This window comes from Ochotona curzoniae, unplaced genomic scaffold (assembly GCF_017591425.1).
Source record: "Ochotona curzoniae isolate NIBS_2020 unplaced genomic scaffold, NIBS_Ocur_1.0 scaffold_4701, whole genome shotgun sequence".
Classification (NCBI taxonomy): Eukaryota; Metazoa; Chordata; class Mammalia; order Lagomorpha; family Ochotonidae; genus Ochotona; species Ochotona curzoniae.
Window position 1 is genome coordinate 41,156,862 of NW_024467122.1, and position 13,967 is coordinate 41,170,828.

Below are 13,967 nucleotides of genomic sequence, written 5' to 3' on the forward strand. Positions count from 1 at the left end.
AACTTGGGTTAGGTAAGTGCCTAGGATATGCAAACACCTCTATCCTCTTTAAAATATATTTCATCAACACAAGTGAATACACTTTGGTGAAGCCATATATTATAGGATGCAGTTCTGCCCCTGGCATCCAAACAGCAATAACAACAACTCACAATCAGAAAGATGCTGACTACAGAAATAGTATTTTAATGAGAAATACATAGGAGACTCCTACTCTCTCTCACTCTCCCTACAATCCAGTGTGCCTACTATGTGGAAAACCTTGGCTCAAGGCAGCGAATGTACTGAGGTGATGGTAAAGTTGCTCCCTGTGTTAAGAGGGAAACTTTAATGTAGTCTCTTATCCCTTTAAAACAGGTGTGCCAAGTGGTATTTTCTGCTAGGCTTAAAACCAAGTACTCATTTTAATAACTTCTTACAGAAGTCCTATGACAATTAGACCAAATTTCCTCCAACAACCCCATGCCACCCCTGATTTGCTTGTCTATACTCCTTCACCCTTTGCTCTACTATTAACATCACTGGTTTTACTGCTTGTGTTCAAAGTAAAAGCAATACCAGATTACAGTAACTCAACGACGCACTCCACAGCTTGGCCTCTGCTGAAGGGAAAAAAGGGAAAGCATGAAGGGCCTTCACGAGTTGAGATCAGGCACTACCGGAAGCTCAGCTTGTGTTTCAAAAACAGTTCCCGGCAGAGAAATCTTCCCTGTCTTGGAGCACAGGAAGGACTATTTCACGAACACTACTGTGTTTGCGCTTCTAGATGCTACCCAGGCCTCGAATACATCCCTAAGAGGAAAAAAGACACACAAACTTAGAATTACAACTATACATGATTATTTTAAACTCGGAAGTAGGTTCCCAGATAATTTCTTGCAGCTCCAGATAAGACAGTATTAACTTAGGACTATAAAAACAATGGGCTTAAAACTGAAGTCAAGGCACTATGGAATTTGAGATACAAATCCTTTTATTTTTCATGGATGTAACCAATTCTCAGGAAAATTTGAGAAGGGCACAAATTTTCAAAACTAATTTCCACTACCTCATCTTTAACATCTTACTGTGCAATTTCCACTTACTCATTGCTCTCCCTGCATTGCTTTAGTCTGATTGCACTGCAGACTGAAAAGCTAACATTCAGTCACAAGCAGCTTACTGTATAATCTATTTGCAAAGAGCATACATCGAGGTATATGGTAATTGGAAAGTATGAACTTCTAAGTAGGTTTTCGTTAGCTATATGGCAAATGTAAAGTTTATTTAAAGACAGAAATTTCCTAGTAGGCTTGCCAATACAAGAGCATTTCAAAAACGTCCTGGAGAAAGGAATTAGCTTATTTTGGTGTTTTAAAAAAATCTGAAATCCCATAGCTATTTTATATTTTATATAAACATTATCCATGAACTTTTTGAAGACCCTGCAAGTACATGTATGTAAGATGAAGTAACACTGGTCGCCATGTTTTCCAATACAATTTAGCAATACCAGGACTATAAGAATGAGAACTTGAAGCTTACCTGCAGTGCTTCACCACACACTCATTGCTGCAGTATTCATTATCCCAGTCCTTACTCACAACGGGAGGATTCTCACAGCCAGACCTCACACATCGAGGCTGGGGCGAGAGTGTCACTGGTGACCCACTCACCAATTCAACATCCATCTGAGTAGGAGATTCCACCTAAGAAAGGAAGAGAGTATCAAAGATGGGTTAGGCTGCAGCCTGCAGAGCCTTCCCTAAAAACAGTGAAGTTCTAAGTGAGTTACCAGTCTCTACTCCCCGCCCCTCAGCCCCCAATCCTGGTTTAGAGATTGACCTGAAGTCATCCTAACCAGAAAGCTCTAATTAACTCCCTCTTGATTTTGAGTTAACCCATCCCTGACTTTATTCCACACCTGAATAATACTCATCTGAAAGTCTCAAATCAAAAGTTGCCGATGAATGAATAGAGACTGAGTTACTGCCTCCAAACTAGACTGGGCAGGCCAAGCCAAAAGAAGACAAAATGCAGTACTGTCAGGAAAGGAGAAAGACTCCAAATTTCCTGGTAGCAGAGGGTTACTACTTCCTTTTAAACAAGTGCTTCAGATTGAGCATTGAGCACAACACCACTTGGGATGTTTGCATCCCATTTAGAGTGTCTGATTTCAAGTCCTGGTTCCTCCAGTTGCCAGCTAGACAGTTCCAGGTTCCTGGCTTTGGTCTGGCCCTGCTCTAATTACTATGGAATCTGGGAGGGAAACTGGCATATAGAAGTTCATGTTCTTTATGCCTTTCAAAGTAAAATGAAAGTTTTTTAAAAATTTAAGTGATTGTAGAACTCAAACCAGATTCATATGTTAGAATGATTACTTGTCGTGTACAAGTTAAAGAAAAACAATAATTTGCAGGCCCGGTGGCATGGTCTAGCAGCCAAAGTCCTCGCCTTGAGCCTGCTGGGATCCCATGTGGGTGCCGGTTCTGGTCCCAGCAGCTCCACTTCCCATCCAGCTCCTAGCTTGTGGCCTGGAAAAGCAGTCAAAGATGGCCTGATGCTTTGGGCCCCTGTACCCATGTGGGAGACCTGGAAGAAGTTGCTGGCTCTTGGCTCCGGATTGGCGCAGCACTGGTCACTGCACTCACTTGGGGAGTGAATCAATCGGATGGAAGATCTTCCTTTCTATCTGTCCTCTCTATATACCTGAATTTGTAATAAAAATAAATAAATTTTTTTTTTTTTTTAAGAAAACCAATAATTTGCATCTACCAAATGTCTCTTTTAAAAGACGGCAACAGGAACTGGTTTTTCTGGCTATGTCCCCCTTCCTATATTTTAAACATAACTAAACAGTGGAAACCTAGGAGGAACAAAAGGATATACATTTCTTAAGTTTAAGGTCTTGTCTTGTCTTTTTGGTACAACAGTAACACTGAACAGACTATAAGCTTTCTAGCTGACCTACAATGTTACCTTTTGAAAGAGTAATGGTGATGGACAGTAACTGAAGTGTCTGAAGATTATTTGCAAAGACAAATTCAGTGATTAAAGAAAAGCTAGAATTCTAAAAAAAAAAAAAAGAGTAGTGGTATGTTTGTGTAGGAAGGAGGATGACAGACACTATGGTGCAGCAAGTTAGGCTGGTACTTGGGATGACATTCTTATTAGAGTGGCAGCTTGTGTTCCAACTAATCTGCTTATTCAGCTTCCTGCTAATGAGCTTGGAAAGGAAACAGAAGATGGCCCTAGTGTTTGGGTCTTTATGTCACCTACATGGAAACTCCAAATTGAATTCTGGTTTCTTGCCCCAGGTCTGGCTTTTGCAGGCATTTGGGGAATGAAACAGCAGATAGAAGTTCTATCACTCTGCCTTTCAAGAGATCCAACGTAAAGTTACCACTGGTATCATGGGATGGGGGCAAGTCATTGTTACAGGGTGATGTGCACTCCTGGTTATCAAGCATTAAGTGCTACTATCTATCCCACTTTGACTGGGTTGACTAAGAATATACACATTCCCACTGACCTGGAGGAAAAGACTTAGAGCGGAGACTCACCTCAGGAACTACATCTGTGATCATCTCACATATTGTCTCTGGAGAGGTTGCCTCCACAGTGTGGGCCTCAGGACTGCTATTCATAGGCCGTTCAGGGCTACTTTCCACAGCCACTGGGACGAGGGTAGTCTGCATTTTCAGAGTAGGTGGAGGCACATTCTTGATCTGCAGAGGTGGCGGCTGTTGCTGTAGATTGATTCGAACTTTCTGAGGTGGTGGCTGTTGCATGGCCTGAAGCGGGGGTGGCTGTTGCAGGATAGTAACTTGCTGCTGAGTTGGGGGCTGAGGCATCTGCTGCAATGGAGGGGGCTGTAGCCGGGGTGGAGGCAGCTGCATAGAAGCAGCAGCTGCTGCTGCCGCCTGTAATACTGACCGAGTGACAATCTGGGCTTGCTGACTGGGCTGGATAGTAGCTGTGCTGGTTTGACCTAGTTGGAGCCCCCGGGATGTCACCACTGTGGCTGGGATGACTGTAACCATCCCTCCTTGAGACATTGTAATGGAAGAGGGCAACATCTGTTTAGTAATGATCAATTTAGTGATATTGGGCTGACCCCCAGCCCCAGAAGGTGCCTGGTTTGCCACATAGGATGAAAGAGTGGAATTAACAACAATGGAAGGGGACAGGGCAGGGGGTTCTGTTGAGGCTGGTGCTGGAGACGCTGGGTCAACAGTAGCCATTGGAGGCGGAGAAGGAGTCTGTGATGCTGGTGCTGGATCCAATTCCACTGTTTCCACAGTGGCCTAAAGGCAGGCCAGAAAAAATGTTACTGGGAGATTATCCTCCACCACAGGATAAATTCACTATATAATTAATTACATCCCAAGAACAGATACAGACTTTTAGAAAAGAACATCTGTGTAAGTACTATTCGGGTATAGGTAAACACTAGAAATAGTTAACATCAGAAAGTGAAACTAATAAGGCTAATATAACAAAAATAACAGGTCTGCTAAGTTTTTTCTTCAGCTCTTAATAGGTTCCACAGTTATCTGACGATACTCAATTCTCATAACAGCTAAACAAATAATTAAGAAAAACTTCCTAGTTGAAATAGCTAACCCTCTTACCTGACACTCTTGGTTGTCTTTATAAGCCGCTAGAGCCTTCAGATACTCTTTCTTGGCAGCTTCAGTTTTCCTCTTATATACCTACAGGAAAGACACTGTGTTTAAAAAAATCCCCATGTGTGTAAACAAATGGCAATTTTGTTACTCATCAGCGAGTAATAATTCATCTCATTCTGATTAGCCACTGATAACTCCTTTTGGCAAATACACTTCTGAAAGCTTTCAAGACAATCTTCATGGTGCCTCTGAAAAGCAAGTTAATCACGGTGCAGCAGGTTAAGCCGCTACTTTAAATGCTCACATCCTGTATCAGAGCATTAGTTTGACTCCCAGCTGCTTTGTTTCCGATTCAGGTTCCTGCTGATGTACCTGGGAAATAATGGAAGATGGCCCCATTATGTGGGCCCTTGCCCCCCATTTGGGAAACATGGATGGAGCTCTGGGTTCCTTGTTTTGGCCTGGCCCAGCATGACCAAGGAGTGAACCAGAAGAAAAACCTCTCATGCTCTATTCTTTTAACTCTTTCAAACAAACCAATCAATCTGAGGAATATAATAATTTGCAAAGATGGCCACAAGAATTCCTCCCACCCGCGTATTTCCCTTCCCGTTCTTTGAAGGTAGGCTAATCCTATGATTCTGATCATTGGAGCAGGGCAGATGTTGTAGCATATTGGATTTATCTGATGCTCAGGATATCCACATCCCATTTCATTGTGTTGTTTGACTCCTGACTCCACTTCTGGTCTAGCTTCCAATGTATATGCCTGGGAAAAGAGCAGCTGATCGACCAAGTACTTTGGTCCCTGCCCTCAGACGGGAAATCCAGATGGGAATTCCTGGCTCCAGGCTTTGGTTTGGTCCAGCCCTGGCTGTTGCAGGAATTTGGGGAATGATGAAGCAGATGGGAGATATGTGTCATTATACCTTTCAAATAAATCTTTATCCAGCCATTACGCAATTATAGCCATAAACCCAGGTAAGAACAGCAGAGAAGCAAACAGGATCAGAACAAATAATAATCTACTATTGTGGTTTGTTGAGCAATAACAGATAGCTGAGACATATAATAATAAATATTTGTTCCAATTTAAAAAATAGGGGGTTTTAATACAGACTAGATCTAGGGTACTGATGGTAGTCAACTTAAATCAGAGGTTAGCTTCTAGGACACTCACTCTCCCCTCATTATTCATTATTAGTGTACCTGTTTTTGTTCCTCTCCAAGACTGTCCCACATGGATGCTACAATTTTAGAAACCTCTCCAAAGGTAGCATTGGGATTCTGTCCCTTGATGGCAGCCTGTGTATCACGAAAAAACAAAGCGTATGCTGAAACTGGTTTCTGAGGTTCATTAGGATCTTTCTTTTTCTTCTTCTTTGGCGCCTTCTGCTTTTTCCCTGTTTCAACCACCACTGTCTTCTGGCTGGGAATTTGCTGTAAGGGAGAAAAAAACCAGAATTAACAAGAATTCCCTTAGTCTAAGGAACAGGAAGAAAATGCCTTTTAAAGTAGGGGAAATGTGTGCAGTTTTCAGAAATGCTAAAAATAGAGGCAATAGTTTAAAAGACATTATTAATAATTTCTGTAAGGACCATTAAGAATAAGGTTTGGGGGCCCAGCACGGTAGCCTAGGGGCTAAAGTTCTTGGCCTCACATGTGCCAGGATCCTATATGGGTACTGGTTCTAATCCCGGAGGCCCCGCTTCCCTTGTGGCCTGGGAAAGCAGTTGAGGATGGCTCAAACCTTGGGAGCCTGCATAGAGCACACTTATTAGGGTACCATAGACTAAGTATTTTATCCTAGGATATCATGGCATAATTAATTTTGGCAGGGAATGCCTCACCCTTCGGAATTCCTCAACACTTTCCTCGTGAAGTGAACTAGTAGGTGAAGGGGTTGTTGAGAGACGATCCTCAGGTGACTGGGCAGGTGGCAGGATGGTGCCACCCCCTAAGCTCAAACCAAGTTGAGAACTCAGTTCTGACTGATCAATGGTGGTCAGCTGGCTATGTCCCATCAAGCCAGATGTCATGTCTGTCATTGGAACATCAATGGTGACAGGTGGGTTGGCACTATACTGAGTTCCGATGGAATGGTCCAAGTCCTGAGAGAAGCAGAAGGACTGGTTAAATATTCAATATAAATACCATCCCTCTCACCCCCAAAATTCAGGACATACTATGTTACAAATCCCTCTGATTCACATTACACTGTCATTTAAATGCTGCAAAGCATCAAATAATGTGACTACTTAGAAAACAAGAATTTATAAAAATAGCAAATTCACTTCTTTGCACTCAAAGGCCTTAATTCTTAAATAACTAAAAACAAAGAAACCTTCATTTGGGCAAATTAACCTATAGCAGATAATTTAGTCATCATTAGGTCTCAATACAAACACAAAAAATTTATCAGTATTCAAGCATTCTTCCTAGAAAGACTTTCTATGTTTCAGACAAACGCAGTACAGTGCTGGTTGTCTGGAATCAAATACCTAAATGTACTATGATGTGATGTGTTCTAAGAGTAACAAACTGGTTTAGAATGCAAACTAAACCTACAATTAATACTATATTTGATTCAGACTGTTTTTGAATAAATCTCTCAATGGACCAGCTATTACACTGACATTTGATTCCTAGGATGTGAAGATCATAAAAAAAAATCACAAGAAGTCATTTTCATTTCAGGGCCAACATGGACATTGGACATTTCACAATTTTAAAACACTTTTTTTTCAAGTAAAATTGACCTGGATGGCCAATTTCATTATTCAAGTGCAGTCTGTTGTTTGTCTATAGCTCCAACATGAAGAAAAGTAATAACCAACTATATCTGGACAAAGTAATTTTTCCCCTAGTACTATGCCCATAAACTTAGGTGAACTTAGTCATGACTTGCCCCTTACCATGGTCAAGCCCCCACTCAGGAGCCCCCCACCCTGCTCCATCAAGCCATGGGTCATGCCCACAGGCATGTCCAATGTCTGGACTCCATATTGGGCTGAAAAACTGCCATCCTGTGAAGAGGAAGGATCTGCCAGGTCGTCAAAGTGGGCAACCACATCAGAGACAGCCAGCGATGGATCAGAATCCAAGGAGATTGGCGGGATTTCAAACTCCTCATCGCCCAAGCTTGGCGTATGGAATGTCTGTAGAGGGGAAAAAAAATTAGTGTGAAAAACTGCATATTCCTTAATGAAGACCTGTAGGAACTGGAGAGCCATTTTTGTTACAGATTTTTTGGGACTTACTTTTACAAATAATGTCTCTCATGAGCTGTGCTCCATCCTGATTACTGTATTTATTTGTGGGTTAGGGTTTGCTCAATCCTGCCGGGTACACCCCGTTCCATTACCAACCCACACATTAGCCAGTCACTGAAGCTACTTTGCCCAGCTTCTCCGATCTCCAGGTCTGAACCACATGTTTACCAGCGGGAGCTTTGACCCACCAGGGGAGTTTCCCAAGTTCCTCCACTTGACCCACTCCCAGACCCAGTTCTCATATATGCCAGTGGGTGGGTGTTAGGTCAGTGTCCGGCACAGTCTGACCTTCCATTTGGCCTTGTATGAGCTGGTGAATGTTGCAGCCCTGCCTACCCCACACCCTATTCAGGATGCACATTTGGGTGCTGCTGCCTTGGCCAGTCCAGACTGTTGTCGGTTCCTTTACCTGTGATTGATGGCAGGCCCCTTGGTCATACCTAGCTTAGTCCATCACCACCCCTTAAGCTAACCAGTGGATCTAGAATTATCACAGGGTTTGGCCCATACATCCCCCACAGAATCTACCTCTAGATATAGTTCTCTCAAGTGCTAGTTAATGTCATGGCCCTGCCTAATGTGATCCTTCTCCTGATCCATCATCATGTCAAGTAATAGGATATGATCCTTAGCTTTTGCATGAACTGGTGTACTGTGGTCAGCATTGTTCAGTGATAACAAGTTCTATACAGGACTCAAAAGAGGCTGGTATATCAGTCTTACCCATAAAGATCATCTGGTCCCTCTCCTCCAACCTACCAGGTCTCAGTACCCTTGCTTACCTTCAAAGGAAAAGTTACTCTGTCAATGGGAGTCTTTAAGATTGATTTGTAACCCAGAAGCACAGTGGGCTCAATATGGAGGCACCTAAGCAGCAATTCATAGCCCTAAAACCCCAGAGTTTGCCGCCAGGTGGCAAGCAGGCAGAGCCTGGTGCCAAATGGCGCACTGGCTGCCCCGGGACAGCTCACTGCATGTTCAAGGTGGCTAGAATCAGGACTCCGAGCATGCAGACTAACCTGGCTTGGGACCTGCCAGCAGCCAACAGGCTACTGGAAGTTTTAACCCTCAGACTCCAAGGTCGCCCCCTCCCAATCCCATCCACAGTGGTGGGTAGGGCCCGGGCCTGCCCTTTTCTCCAACTTTCCCTTCTCAGTGTACTCATCAGGAAGGGAGCAGCCTCTGGAGCTCAGCATGCCCTTTCAATCTTTACAATTTTATTTGCCCTATTTGTACACCTGTTGTTCTAATGAGTAACTCTCAGTACCACTAGTATGGCCCAAGCTTTATAAACTGTTTAGCAGTGATGCTTAAATGATCTCTACAGACATGTAATGGATTGCCGTTACTGCACAATTATTGTTCCCGCACTGTGGACCACTGAAATTCCCTGCCAACCAGCCAGCTGTACTTTCGAGTTATAGGTTCCTGGGAAGCAGATCCTATAAGGTACTGTCATGGGAACTCTGTGTCCCTCTGAAGTATTTACACTTCAATTTTCTTTCTTTTTTTTTATGAGATTTATTTATTTTTATTACAAAGTCAGATATACAGAGAGGAGGAGATAGAGAAGATCTTCCATCTGATGATTCACTCTCCAAGTGACGACAACGGTCAGTGCTATGCCGATCCGAAGCCAGGAGCCAGGAATTTCCTCCAGGTCTCCCACATGGGTGCAGGGTCCCAAGGCTTTGGGTCTGTCCTTGACTGCTTTCCCAGGCCACAAGCAGGGAGCTGGATGGGAAGTGGAGCTGGTGGGATTAGAACCGGCGCCCATATGGGATCCCGGCACATTCAAGGCAAGGATTTTGGCTGCTAGGCCATGCCGCTGGGCCCTACACTTCCATTTTCTTACCTCTTCCCTGTAGAAATTATATTAACAACAAGTAAGACTCTTGTTTTGCATAAAGGTAATAGTGAGGAGAAAAACTTTGCTCAAGCCAAAAGGCAAGGGTTTTCTAACAGTTCCAGAAAACATTCCTAGATCAAACTTTGCTATAAGAGAATAAGAAAAAGATTATTTTAGCCAGTTAAAGCCCATTGCTTTCCTCAGAGTCCAACTAGATTAATAATACATTCTGATGTGCTGCTGCTGCTTGCTCCAACATGTGGATTCCTGCTACCCATGTAAAAGACTTTGATCGACTTTTCAGAGTGCAGCATAGCTCCCCTCTGCCAGGGCTGCTGCAGGCATCCGAGGAAGTGAATCAGCAGATGGATGTTCTATCTCTCTGTCTCTCAAATAACTTGAAATAAATCAGAATACTGAATATTGTACCTGTGCAAATCACCAACTGATTTAATGGTACAAGTAACTTGTAATTAAGAACAGTTACCTTTATGATTTACTTCCCAAAAGTGATCAAAGAACAATATCACTATATAAAAACCACTTGGAACTAGATTAAATTTTCTTCATAACCTTCCTATTTATAATATTGCTGTAACAAAATGCTATGTATTTTATTTTGGGGATGCTCTTTTATTTATGCTTAGTTCTTAAAAGGTAAAACTTAAATATATAAAATTAAGTGTATAGCTTTGATAATGTTTAAGCATCCAAGTACTCACCACCCAGATCAATAGAGAACACTTCTATCTCGGAAAGATTTCCTCATACCCATTCCCAGTGAATCTCTCCCTTGCACAACAGGAATCATTGTTTTGATGGTTTATTTTTTTACCTATTTTTGACCCTCATAAAAATTTTTCTCAGATCATATCTAATCCATCACTGGCTTCTTATCCTCAGTATACTTTCTACAACATCCACATTGCTTCTAAAATCTAAAATTACATTCTGTGGAAATACATTTGGGGGCCCGACTTGATGTCTTGATGTTTCTCAGTGGCTAAATCCTTGCCCTGCAAGTGCTAAGATCCCATTTAGGTGCCAACTGGTTACGTAGCTGCTCCACTTCCAACCCAGCTCCCTGCCTGTGGCCTGGGAAAGCAGTGGAGGACGGCCCAAAGCCTTGGGACCCTGCACCTGTGTGGGAGACCTGAAGGAAGCTCCTGGTTACTGTCTTCTGCTTGGCTCGGCTCTGGCTGTTGTGGCCACTTGGGAATGAACCAGCAGATGGAAGATCTTTCTGTATCTCCTTCTCTCTGTGAATTTTCCTTTCGAATAAAAATAAGCAAATCTTTTTTTAAAAAAGACCAATGCTTTCCTCTGAGTCCAACTAGATCAATAATACATTCTAATGTGCTGCTGCTGCTGGCTCCAACACCTGGAGAAACAAGGATTGCTTCTAATGTTCAAAGTAAAGCTGCTGTGAAATAGATGCTTTTGATGAACATACGCAATCATTTCTATTGTGTATATATCAGGTCACACATAATGCATATCGGTACTTACTGCTAGTTTTTCAAAGCGCTGGATCAATTTATATTGTCACAATCAATGAGTAACAGTTCTCCACATTCTGTCAACTCTTGGAACTGTCATGTTAGCAAAAATTTAACGATCAGGTGGGTGTACAATATATCTTGTGATTTTAATTATCATTTACTTCCCTAATGAATGATAACACTTCCTCATATGTCTGATGGCAAGGATTTCTTCTCTTTTGTGAAGGAACTGTTAAAATAATTTGCTCATTTTAAATTGTTTTGCTTTGCATTTGGCAACCAGAAAAACTATGACATATCCTGGTAAAATTATCTGCCCAAAGTCTGAGTCACAAAGTCACATTAAACTTGTTCTACTTGGCTTTATTTCATGCTCTGTGGCAGCTGTTTCCTTTCATCCTGTCTTTAGTAAAAGAAGTTGGCACTGTGTTTGTAAAAGTAACTACTATGTCCAGCTGAAAATTTAAATGAAAAAAAAAATCACTCCTCAACATAGTTGAATGGTGAATGATATATTCTGAATTGCAAGTACTGTATATTGTGTCACTGCAGCACCTACTTATTAATGATACCTTTTTAAAGAGAAATTCTTAATTCCTATTAAGTCCAATTTTGTTTCTAAAGCTAGTATATTTTTTAAGGATTTATTTTTATTGGAAAGGCAGATACACACAGGGAATCTGCTGGTTTACTCCCTAAGCGGCCACAACAGCCAGAACTGAGCTGATCCAAAGCCAGGAGCTTCTTCCAGGTCTCCTACGTGGGTGCAGGGTCCCAAGGCTTTAGGTCGTCCTTAACTGCTTTCCCAGGACACAGGCAGGAAGCTGCATGGGAAGGGGAGGAGATGGGATACGAACTGGTGCCCATATGGGATCCTTGCATGAGCCACACGGTTACCGTGCTGGGCCCTAAAGCTACTGTTTCTTTCTTCTTTTTTTTTTTTTATGAACAACAATCCTTTTTCTTTTTTTAAAAAAGATTTATTTATCTTAGAAAGACAGATTTTACAGAGAAAAACAGAAAGATCTGCCATCCACTGGCTCACTCCCCAAACGGCTGCAATGGCTGGAGCTGAGAGTAAACCAAGTTGTATTTAACATTTTCTCATGAATGAAACAATGTGAAATTCACAAATTTACACTGGAGGTCTGACAGAGATAGACTGGCAATGATACACTTTCATCTAGATGAACACAACATAGGCTGTACCAGACTTCAAATGGTGAAATTAAAACAAAAGACCTCACTCACAAGAAACCAGCAACAAGATTCCAGTCGGTGATTCTTGTGTCTGTTGTTTGTTTTATTCACATGTCACCCAGCAAAATATTAATAGTAACAGATTATATATATATATATATATTATATATATATATATATATATATAGCAACTGCCTCTAATCATTCTACTTGTTATCTATGAAAACGTCAGGATTTTTTATAGGAGAAGGTTACTGAGTAGATTACTTTTTTGGCACGAAAAAAGTGATACACAGGGTCAACACTTTTGAAAAAAAAATTTAAACATCAGATGACAGAAGGTCTATTTCACAGTATCTGGCCAAAGTCTGAAATTCTTTTTGCTCCTTTTTTTTTGACCTTGCCTAAACAAATTATTTGTATCTAGATCATGACAATATTTCAACCAAAACTGTTGCACAGTACTTTAGGAGCATAGCTATTACTATTAGTGTATAGCATCATAAAAAACTATTATTACAACTAGCTGACAGCTGGGGAAACTGTGACATATCAAGGTGAACTAATTCAATGTAGGGGTCACTGGCACAAATGAATGTTTTCAAACCCTTTCATGCTCTCTGAAACGGTGATTTTATTTCATCCTGTCATTAGCAAAGTGAGCTGACAGCTTTTTCGTAAAAAATAACTTTCTAATCACAGTAGAAAAGCGAAATGAGAAAAAAACACAAAGAACCCACGCCACACTTCAGCACTGTTTCTGAGCCCAGATCCCTGGTTATCTGCTGCTAAGTAAACCTTTCCCCCTACTCCCAGTTCTTCAGCTGCTGATATTTCGCTTCCGACTGTGAACTACCCCCCCACGGCCACGATCGTTGGGCTATCTCTTCCCAACCAACAAGACATTTCCACTGTCCTCCCACGCAGAGTCGCTCTCTTCCCTGAGCAGGCTATCTCTTTCCGACATTCTGATTTTCTGATGATAGGAGCTGCCCGACACGTCCCCCGGCCGTCCTCACAGGCTCGCACAGAATCTGCCACTTGCTCCCGGACACCGACCGCGTCCTCCCCGGCTCCCAGCCCCGAACCCCGGCTCCCGCGCCCTCCTCCCCCGGCCCCCGAGCGTGGGCGGCTCGTGCTCACCTCGGCCCCCGACAGGAAGGGATGCGAGGGCCCCGTGATCGTCAGGTAATTGTCATTTCCTCCGGGAAACTGAAAACCAAAAGAAAAGCCGCGGGGATAAATCAGGGGAAGCAGGGACTGAGCTCGGAGCGACGACGGATTCTGATCCCCACCATTCTGACAACACTCCCCCAAACGCCGTTCTCTCTCCTCTCCCGCCAACAGCCTCTCCCGCCCGGCTTCTCGGACGGCCGACCACTCCCGCCAGCTCTTCGGGTTCCCAGAGTCCTACCTCCATCTTCACACAACTACTCCCAGCCGCTGAGTCCCCCTCTTTGCCCGCACCGCCCCCACTAGCCTCAGAGGGGCCGTCACTTCCGCAAGGAAGTGCGTCGCTCTGCGCGGATTGGAA

The 13,967-nt window shown here is 42.8% G+C and overlaps 1 protein-coding gene across 3 annotated transcripts; it reads right to left on the bottom strand.

The window, feature by feature from the left end:
* Window positions 1–77: 77 nt before the first annotated feature.
* TOX4 (TOX high mobility group box family member 4) lies at window positions 78–13,956 on the bottom strand. Of its 3 annotated transcripts, none has more exons than XM_040970043.1 (9): window positions 13,848–13,956; window positions 13,577–13,645; window positions 7,595–7,768; window positions 6,461–6,712; window positions 5,820–6,050; window positions 4,614–4,694; window positions 3,543–4,286; window positions 1,525–1,688; window positions 78–792 (listed from the first exon to the last, which is right to left on the bottom strand). In XM_040970043.1, exons 1-9 carry the CDS (start codon window positions 13,851–13,853, stop codon window positions 732–734), a joined length of 1,782 nt encoding a protein of 593 aa, XP_040825977.1. In that variant the 5' UTR covers window positions 13,854–13,956; the 3' UTR covers window positions 78–731. The 3 variants fall into 3 exon arrangements, with proteins under 3 accessions (XP_040825977.1, XP_040825975.1, XP_040825976.1); XM_040970041.1 differs by having other exon boundaries at window positions 6,461–6,721; window positions 7,526–7,768; XM_040970042.1 differs by lacking the exon at window positions 13,577–13,645 and having other exon boundaries at window positions 6,461–6,721; window positions 7,526–7,768; window positions 13,848–13,904.
* Between the last annotated feature and the right edge of the window lie 11 nt (window positions 13,957–13,967).

Excerpts from the sequence above, each read along its gene's own strand:
- TOX4 (XM_040970041.1), bottom strand. Across the intron at positions 7,769-13,576 it reads CCTTCCTGTCGGGGGCCGAG|ACATTCCATACGCCAAGCTT; the intron begins GTGAGCACGAGC and ends TCCCCTCTACAG. Across the intron at positions 4,287-4,613 it reads AAGACAACCAAGAGTGTCAG|GCCACTGTGGAAACAGTGGA; the intron begins GTAAGAGGGTTA and ends GCCTGCCTTTAG.